The 10566-nt window shown below is 42.9% G+C and overlaps 1 protein-coding gene across 1 annotated transcript in view; it reads left to right on the plus strand.

Moving 5' to 3' along the window:
- The first annotated feature begins 5798 nt into the window (after positions 1 to 5798).
- LOC310991320 (disabled homolog 2-interacting protein-like) overlaps positions 5799 to 10566 on the plus strand; it is a 29996-nt gene continuing 25228 nt past the window's right edge. The window contains exons 1-2 of the mRNA XM_083978976.1: positions 5799 to 5928; positions 9304 to 9406. Coding sequence (XP_083835102.1) covers positions 5878 to 5928; positions 9304 to 9406 — 154 coding nt within the window. The 5' untranslated portion in view covers positions 5799 to 5877. The remainder of the gene's footprint in view (positions 5929 to 9303; positions 9407 to 10566) is intronic.

Here is a 10566-nt window from a genome sequence, read left to right on the forward strand (position 1 = left end):
GACAACTCTGCTTCCTCTTCCTCCACTAGTAGCCATGGCAACGGCTCACCTGTCCGACCATAGATACGTATATATATACTGACGAGATGCCGCGTTCCCATAGCCTGACCATCCAGACTACATCATTAACATGTCTAGTCTGCAACGAGCGGTAGACCTCGGCTCAGTCCAGGGGGATGAAGGCTGTCTTTCAGACTGCCTCTGCACCAATAGGGTAGCGCTACGACCAATCAGAGCAAAGAGCAGGATGACGTTGGTGGGGTTGTATGATCTCCAAATAGCCCCTAAGTACTTTAATTGCAGTAGAAGACTCTCTGCACTCCTCCCGTTAGCAACACCAGCCCATAATAGCCCTGCCCAGAGATTTACAACATACAGTGTTGTGAATGGAGTTCACAGTTTTTATTTGGACCTAACCAACTCACGTATCCCTCCGCCCAGGGTTAGCGCCCGCCGATCAGCAGTTGGTTAGGTCCAAATAAAAACTGTGTTTTTCCTGCACTTTGAAGGGCTGGAAAAAATGATATTATAGTGAACAATGGAACTGTGTATTATTTTTTTCAGGTAAAACCTCTTTTAGGCCGTGAAAATAGGCCGTTTCTTTGGGTCTGTTCACAACACTGTATGTTGTAAATCTCTGGGCAGGGCTATTATGGGCTGGCGTTGCTAACGGGAGGAGTGTAGAGAGTCTTCTACTGCAATTAAAGTACTTAGGGGCTATTTGTAGATCATACAACCACACTTTAAAAAAAATGCTACTATCCCTTTAAGCCGCCCAACGACGCTCTAAACAGATAGAGCGCTGTGATTGGTCAACACAAACGGTGTTGGAGACTCAAAAGTTCCTCTGGCTCGTTTCTAGACCCACCTACGGAGCAAAGAGATTTGCTGCCACTAGGGGGCAGAGAGATTTATAGGCTATGAGTTCCCAGGCAGCTCTACTGAGTGGAATGCGTCAACGCGGCGGCCATCTTGGTGAGGGGGAAGCTGTGTCTACTTCCTGCATCAGTCAACAGAGGCAGAGGTCTATCAACCATTAACATCACCATAACTCACTGAATATTCAACCCATTTTCAAGCCGTTTGGTTTATTAGAAATGTCAGACACATATTTATGATACAACAACAATTTTTTTTTTTTTTTTTTATTGAAAGAATTTTATAATTGTTTTTTTTATGAAATAAACTTACACTTCCATACTCAGACACACACCCACATGCATCCATACACTGAAATGTGTTCTACAGGGTCTGACTGGTCTGACTGCTGCTCAGACGTTTATATGTCTATGGTCAGAAACCCCTCACCAAGATGGCCGCCGTGTTGACGTACGCTGAGAAGCAGAAGGCCACATCTAGTCAGTATATATATATATATCTATGGTTACAGGTGAGTCTGGAGGAACCGGGTTCAGAGCCGCAGCCAAAGACCACACACACACACACACACACACACACACACACACACACACACACACACTCATACTCAATAGTGTTATATCAATATATAGTGTTCAAGTAGCTTCTTCTTCATCTGACTCTGGTTGTGTAACAGTCAGAGTAACCATAGTTACCTGTAGCGCTGTCAAACAGCAGCTCACCTGTTCTCACCTGTTGAGTCTCTTCATTTTCAAAGTCTTTCATCTGAACAGTATTCTCCCACCGAACATGAACGCCACACGAGGACCAGCTCTCACACCTGGACCAATCAGCTGCCAGCATTTCAGTTTTTTTATTTTATTTTTTTTATTTTCTACAGACACAAAAGCAACAATCAGTCGTCTCTAGATTCTTTTCTTCATTTTAATGTGTTTGTTTCTGCTGCTGCTGCTGCTGTGGACCAGGTGTTTGTCCCGGTGGGGTCGGTTTCCCAGAGTTCCTTGCTGTTTCTCCTTGTTGTTTACATTCTACTTCCTGGTAGAAAACCAGCTGTAATGTGAATGAGATCAATAGTAACCAACGAGAGTTTAGCTATATATCATATTTTTCACGCCCTATCACCGTTTAGACAAATCTGAAATGATTGAAGAAACATTACTATTATATATATTATATATATTACTATTATATATATATTAATAAAAAAAAATCTGACCCAGAAAGGTTAGGAACCACTGTTTGAAAAGACACTTGGGTTTTTTTGGAATGTACTTGCATAGATCTTTCAGCACTCACAATGGGCCGATATAGGCCGAAATGAAAACTTGTTGTGCTTTTTTGATGAGCAACGGCAACTGGAATATTCAAAAACTGTCAGAATAGTCAATAAACTTTTACTTTCTTTGAAAATTAAGTTAAAAAAAATATTTTATTTAAAAACGTTATAACCACTTTCTGTATTCGGTATTATTCGGTTATTCGGCCAAGTGTTTTGATTTTATTCGGTATTCGGCTTCGGCCAAAAAATGCCATTCGGTGCACCCCTTGTTTTGGGGGAATCACAGTGTCTAGAAAGCATCAGTGGCTCAGCTGACAGGGACAGCTAACGGTAGCTAAGCTAACAGCAGCTAAGCTAACGGCGGTAGCTAAGCTAACAGCAGTAGCTAAGCTAACAGCAGGACGTCAGCTGTTAAAACCCTCCCGTTGTGGGACACGACATGAAACTACTCCAGTTAGCTCAATCATGTTGGAACTCAGATATCCGCTGGAGAAAATATTTTTTCATGGAGCGTTTATTGAGTCACTGAGTTATTAAAGTTAAACAGGTAGCTAACCGTTAGCCCAGCTAATCTATGATAACCATGACTAATTACAAAAATGTGCACACAGAAATAGTAACATTTGTCCAATCATTGGTTTTATAAACTTTACAAACATCAGATTAGTCTAAACGGTGATATAGTGACATGAAAAATTAGATAAATATAGTGAAACTCTCGTCCGTCACTATTGTTCTCATGCTGGTTTTCTACCAGGAAGTAGTTGTAAACAAGGAGATTCGTCCTATTGGTCGTCTTGTTGCACTATCGGTTCAGTATCGGTTCATATCTATGCAAACATCAGATTCCACCTCTACACTAATAATCATCTGTAGTTCAGAGCTTAGCTCAATGCTAACGCAGCCCATTGGTTTGAAAGAAGAATGCTAGCAGTGCTAACAGTGCTCACGGTCTCTGAGACGTTAAACTCACTCTGTCACTTTAAACCGCAGCTCCTCCCTGCTGCCATGGTAACCACACTCTGCTCCCATTGGCCCGTTGGACGGTTGTTTTGATCATGTGACTGTACCTTTGACTTGTTTCTGTTGAGCTGACCAATCAGCTTCCAGCTTTCTCTGGAATAAAAAGAACTGATGTTTGACCTTTGACCTCCTTGTTTTCTGTGTGTGTGTGTGTGTGTGTGTGTGTGTGTGTGTGTGTGTGTGTGTGTGTGTGTGTGTGTGTGTGTGTGTGTGTGTGTGTGTGTGTGTGTGTGTGTGTGTGTGTGTGTCAGTGAGAGTGCAGCAGTTAATCCGTTAATACAATTAGAGCGTTAAACACGTAAAGAACAAAACACATGAACAGACGGTTCAGGTGTTTCAACCGGACGCTCCCACAGAGACAGACAGGTAGGTGAGAGACAGACAGGTACGATACAATAAACTTTATTGTCTCGTTCAGGGAAATTTGTCTTGGACACTGTTACTGTAGGTGACAGACAGACAGGTGAGAGAGAGAGACAGGTAGACACAGACAGACTGAGAGACAGACGGATGAAGGAAACAATCTACAGTAAGTGTTACCGTGTCCACCTGTTGCCTACCTGTCTGTGTTTGTTGACCTGTCTTCCTGCATCTCTACCTGTGGACACCTGTCTTCCTGTCCTCTGTGCAGCTTCCTGTCTGTCTGTCTCAGGTGTGATATTGTGTTTTTAGACAGGGACAGGAGAGAGACAGACAGACAGGTGAGTGGTCTGTATTTCCCAGAATGCAGCAGTCGGCTCTCTGATTGAAGGACCCCGTTGCCATGGAGGAGCTGGTGAAACATCTGTCCAGGTGTCAACACCTGGGCTGGATGAATGTGATTGGTGAGTTGATTGAAATTACAGCTTTTTTTTATTTATTTAACCTTTATTTAACCAGGCAGAATCAATTAAGAACAAGTTCTTATTTACAACGATGGCCTGACAAGAGGCATAAGCTTCTTGAGGGGGGGGGGGGGGAGATAGGTTAAAAGACAATAGCAAATATGTACAACTATACAAACATTCAGCAGAAAACAAGGCATAAAAGTTAATAACAAGGATATTCAAACATAAAAAGAATGAATAGACAAGATTTTTACAAGCATAAAAGAGTCACTAGCTCTTAAAGGGACATTGTGTCAGAATTACTTCCATTTAACGTGGAAATCGTGTATTGCATTAAAAACTCTTTCAAATGCATATATATGTATATACTATGGTAGCTGCTGTGTATCAAAAAGCCTCGACAACGTTGGTGAAACCATAGAAACCAAATGTCACCTGATACTTCATGGAGACTGACAGACACTACACAGTGAAACCTGGTTATAGTCCACCGGAGGAACTGTATGTTTACATGGTTTCTGTAGCTTTCATAGTCATGGTAAAGTCTGTGGGTAGGCTTTAAAAGTCTACGTTTACTGTGACTAAAAGATGGTGGGTAGTAGCCGGCATTTACTGTGACTAACTAGCCTATCAGAACTAAATATTGGTGAAATGAAGGAGTTTCTCTGCAGATAATGTGTTATTTAGAGGCTGCATTCTGCTGCCCTGTAGACTCCATTATACGGATATACGCGCCTCTCGGCTGGAGCTCATTTCATCACAACCACTTGGAATGACACCAAAGTTATCTGGGGGAGGAAATGATCGGAGTTTAGGATAGAAATAAGGTCCAGAATGTAAAAAACGGTAATTATCCTTTAACCACATGGTCTAACCAGACCGTATGAAGACAGCAGCTATTGGCTAATTCAGGCAGTCGGCTAAAGCTAGCAACTTCACCGTGCCTTTCAAAACCTTTCTCCCTCGTCGGCTCTTTCCACCCGGGGAAGTAAAGGCTACTCTGATGTTGACCCTCATTTTGTTAAAGAGATAGTTCAACATTTTGGCAAATTGTCCCATCACCATAATCCCTATAGTCATAGCAGTAGGTTTGTTACCTTTAATTGTCGGTGCAAGCTATTTTTAGAACGGCGGAGCAGAGCCGTGAGCTGCTCAGAGCTACGCTACGGAGGCTCATTATGGGATTTCTTGGTTTCCCTCATCATCAAACTCATCAAATACACAATCCAACAACTCCACAACGCTCTGGTGGACAAGTTGTGAGCTGCACATTCACCACGCTATGAGATAATAACACAACGTTACCACACAGAGTTGTTTTAGAGGGAAATACAGAGACTGTTGATGAAAAACTGTCCCTGAAGGCAACGTGCATCAGTGGTTTTGCATGAATTTCCCTCTAAAACAACTCTGTGTGGTAACGTTGTGTTATTATCTCATAGCGTGGTGAATGTGCAGCTCACAACTTGTCCACCAGAGCGTTGTGGAGTTGTTGGATTGTGTATTTGATGAGTTTGATGATGAGGGAAACCAAGAAATCCCATAATGAGCCTCCGTAGCGTAGCTCTGAGCAGCTCACGGCTCTGCTCCGCCGTTCTAAAAACAGCTTGCACCGACAATTAAAGGTAACGAACCTACTGCTATGACTATAGGGATTATGGTGATGGGTCAGTTTGACAAAATGTTGAACTATCCCTTTAATATTCCTATTGGCAGAGCTGTTAGCTTTAGCACAGCTGCTAGTGTTAGCGATGCTAGCAGTGTTCAGCCAATAGCGTGTGCTGGTTCTGTGATGTCACAGAGCTGAAGAGCGCCTCCATCCATTGGCTGTCGTGTGGTCGCAAGGCCGAGTCGGACATCTGGAGCAAAATGTTCTGCATCCTGTCAGACTCACAACTACTGATGCTCGACAACCTGGAGGTACAGACACACACACACACACACACACACACACACACACACACACACACACACACACACACACACACACACACACACACACACACACACCTCTTCACATTAAACGTTTGTTTAATGTGAAGAGAGACTTTTTTTTTCATTTTTCCACAAAACAAAACAAAACATTGACTGACATAGGACCCTACGCATTGAAATACAAGTAAATAAAATGCAGTAGAAAAAATACCATAAAGAGAAATCGCACTGAGAATACTGTAGATATTTGCACCGAAGGGAGTAACAGCAGTACAATATCAATCCTTGTTACGACCCCCCTTGTGTCTAGGGGTGAGGGAGCAGTAACAAAAGAGTGCGCAGGGAACCAAGGGGCAATGATACGTGGATTGATTGGTAAAACAATAACAGGAAAATGGGGACGTAAAGGGTGGCGTTAAACCAATAACAGAACAAAAGGATCAAAGAGAATACAAAACAAGGACGCCACCCATAACCTAAAAGAAAAACACAAGAAAACCAGGGGGAAAATCAATCCCCAAACAAAATAGCGACAACCAAAACTAAATCCTAATCCCCAAACAAAGACAAAGGAAAACGAAGAATCGAGGTGCGGGGCCAACAGCCACATGCAGACTGTTGCCCCATCGACGCCGGATGCGACTGCTCTTTTCTTTTTAACATCATGCAATTAGCAATGACGTGCCCCGGTTGGTGACAATAGAAACACTCTCTTCCCTCCGACGGGACGAGCTCGGTTCACCTGACCCTGGAACGAGGGAGCCGGACGCGAACGATCTGGGCCTGGAGAAGGAGAAGAAGGATATACAACCTTGTGAGTAAGCACATATTCATCGGCCAGAACTGATGCAGCCGATAACACCTTCACTTTCTGTTCATTCAGATAAACTACTATACGATCGGGCAAACTATTTTTAAATTCTTCTATTAACACAAGCTCTCGCAGCTCTACAAAATCTGTAATTTTACAGGCGGAGCACCACTTATCAAACAATGTTGCTTTATCTCGTGCAAACTCTATATATGTCTGTGAGGGATTTTTTCGGTGACCCCGAAACTTTTGCCTATACGCCTCAGGTACTAACTCGTATGCTCGCAGAATGGCCTCTTTTACTGTGTCGTACCTCAAACTATCCGCAAGAGGGAGCGCCGAAACCACCTCTTGGGCTTTCCCATGCAATTTACATTGTAACAACAGTGGCCACACGTCATCGGGCCACTTCAAAGCAATGGCCAAGCGCTCAAATGTGTTAAAGTACGAGTCCACCTCGGCTTCCCGAAAAGGTGGCACCAACGCCACATGTTTACTGATGTCAAAATGGTTACGAGACAAACTGGGAGATGTGGATGGCATGCCTACCGGCGCTGACACACGCTGAGCCTGCCTTTGGGCATCGAGCTCAAGCTTCCTCAGCCTGATGGCCGTGTCAGCTTCGATTTCCAGTTCCATTTTTCTTACTTGCAGGCGGAAATCACGGTCGGCCTGGCGGGCCTGCTCCTCGGACTCCAGCTGAAGACGAGCCAACCGGACTTTCACCTGTGCCTCGTCTCGCCCACTGGAAGACCCCGGAGACAAGGGCTCAAACCGAGGAAGAGTGAACGGCGTTTTGCCCCGCGCACCTCCCTCCAAGTCAACGCCCAGGGCACCTTGCCCCTTAACCTCGCCAGCCGCTACTCGTGGGGGACTCCCCTGGCTACCCAGCTGCGGGGCGCCATCCGCCTGCACTGGAGCTACCGGAGGCAAAACTTCCATCTCCTCAAGTTTGCTCATGACCTGCCTTTTCAGCTCTGTTTTTACCACTGTTGTCACTACCGAGAAGCCGAAATGCCTCGCAATGGCCACTAGATTCTTCCGCTTACAGACTTCGATCTGATCAAGTGTGGGATTTCTTACAAACTGAGCCAAAACAAAGCGTGGCATAACACTACGCTACGCTACCCTGCACACAATAACTCCGGCTACTTCAAAAGGTTTACAAAGATCCGGACGAGCGCCCAATTTGTTACTGCTCCCAGAGAAACACAACAGTCTTTATGATATCTTTATGATATCTTTGATCTGAACTAGATGTTTCCTGAGGTAGCTAGCCTGTAGCTCCCAGCAGGAATATCAATGGGTCCAATGGGGAATTCACTTGTAGAATCTTGTCAGTTTCTTCCTTGACTCTCTTCCAGAACTCTTGGATAACTGGGAAGTCCCAAAACATATGAGAATGATCTCGGATGTTTCCACAGTTTCTCCAACACAATTCCACATTAGGTTCTTTCACACCTTGACATTATGAGTGGTGTATTGAAATACCTTATTTTTAATTTACAGTCAAATTCTCCATAACTGACTATTAACGGATCAATTTTTGGCCCCTAAATCGTTGTCCTGATGGTCACCCAGTGTTGGTTGGAGCAAAAAATGCGACTAAAATTGCTGCAGGCAAACCAGAGTTACCATGGCTACCCGGTGATAGGGATAGCCACAACGCTAACCCATGGGGGCAATTCTTTATAACCACAACAAACACTCAGAAAACAATCAGATATCTGTGGTACATGACTGGAATCCTTAGAGACACCACTGAACTCATATAGTGGAGAGTAGAAACAGTAGAAACTTTGTGTTTTTAACTCTGAAACATCCCAGAAAGACATTACTATCCCATCACAGAGAGAAACTAACACTTTGTCCTTGTTGGGATGATTTCTTTACTAAAATAACCAGTGGAGCAGTGCAGTGGTGATGTCCAGAATATCTCTGACCGTTTATTTTAGTAAAGAAATCATCACAACGAGTCATGTACCAGAGATATCTGATTGTTTTCTGACTGTTTGTTGTGGTTGAAAGAATTGCCCTCATGGGTTAGCGTTGTGGCTAATATCCCTAGCGCCGGGTAGCCATGGTAACTCCGGTTTGCCTGCATCTGTTTTAGTCACGGTTTTTGCCCCCCCCCCCCCCCCCCCCCCAACACTGGGTGGCCATCAGGACAACGAGTTAGGGGTCAAAAATGACCGGAATTCTCCTTTAAGTCCTTAATGACAATTTATACACAGCTCTTCCCATACATGATATTATAACATTACAACATTCCAATTCCCATTTTCCCTTAATACTTTCAGTATGTTGCAGGGTATCATTTATAAGCCTTTTATATAGTGTGTGTGAAACATGTTTTTTGATTGGGAGGTGTTTTTCTGCCAAAATAATAAAATAATCCTCAATATGATTTGGGTTTTTACTAAGACTTTTATTGTGAAAACTGGAGGAAGTGGAAACAGTGGGACGATGGATGAGACATGAAAGTTAAAGATGGAGGAGTTGATCTCTCCTCCCTTCATCATCCTCTTCTTCATCATCCTCTTCTTCAGATTCATCCTCTTCTCCTGGCAGAGAGGGCGGAGACTTGTACCGTCTGGTTGCTAAGATACACCCTCCATGTGACCTCAGCGCCGCTTGGCTCCGCCCACAAAGGTAAGACAGACCAGAAGAGTTCAGTTCTTAGCCTCAGAACAAGACACAGACACAGAGAGAGAGACAGACTGAGACAGACTGAGACAGGTGATGGACATGGATCTTCTTGACTCTGAGTTTGACGACTTGAACGGTGAGAAAAGATCTTTTAAATGTTTATTTAACAGGGACGATACAGTAGCTACAACGCTGCCACAAAAAAATGTAAAATGTGATGCATAAAGACGTCTAGCTTCAGACAAGGCAATCTTATTAGTAGGCTATAGCCCGTTTTTACCACCAGTTTGTCTCAAAGGGCTTTACATCCCATCATAACAACATCCTCTGTCCTTAGACCCTCACATCCACTGAGGAGAAACTCCATAGAAAACCCTTTAAACAGGGAAAAAATGGGGGAAAAGCTAATGGTCAGTCTTTGTCCCTGGTCAGGCTGTAGAACAGGATCAAATATACTCAACACAATAAATACAATGATACAAACACAGTGGATAATTGGTAACATGAATAAATAAACACAGCTGCAAATTTCAGATTAAAACACAAGTTAAATGTAGCATTAAACATTAATAAATAAGTGCTGTATTGACAATGAGTTGAAAGAAGTTAATGTTCATATTTCTGCTGCTGCTTGCACTACAAAAACTCAACATCTTTCCAAGAATATTTGTCTCATTTCTAGTCAAAACTAAACTCTTTCCACTTAAAATAAGACTCATCACCTAAAAATGAACTTGTTTTTAGATCATGTTCACTTGTTTCAAACTAATTTTCACTTGAAATAAGTAGAAAAATCTGCCAGTCAAAGCAAGTTTTTTGTGTTTGTAATAAGAAAGAAAAACTTGCTCCACTATCAGATTTTTCTACTTATTTCAAGTGAAAATCTGCTTGAAAGAAGTAAAAAGTGTCTAAAAACAAGCTGCTTTTTATGTGATGAGTCTGATTTTAAGTAGGCTATAATTAGATTTATTTTGACTAGAAATGACATTTTGACTAGAAATAAGACAAATATTCTTGGTAAGATTTTGAATTTTTGCAGTGTGAGCTGATGTTTAACTTTAACTTTAACACAAACCTCTGTAGTTCTGTTTGGGATCTAATTCCTGAAGGTGAAGAACTCCAGAGATGTTTATCGACCTCTCTGAACGTCGTCCTGCATCTTC

This window comes from Trachurus trachurus, assembly GCF_905171665.1.
Source record: "Trachurus trachurus genome assembly, chromosome: 9".
Classification (NCBI taxonomy): Eukaryota; Metazoa; Chordata; class Actinopteri; order Carangiformes; family Carangidae; genus Trachurus; species Trachurus trachurus.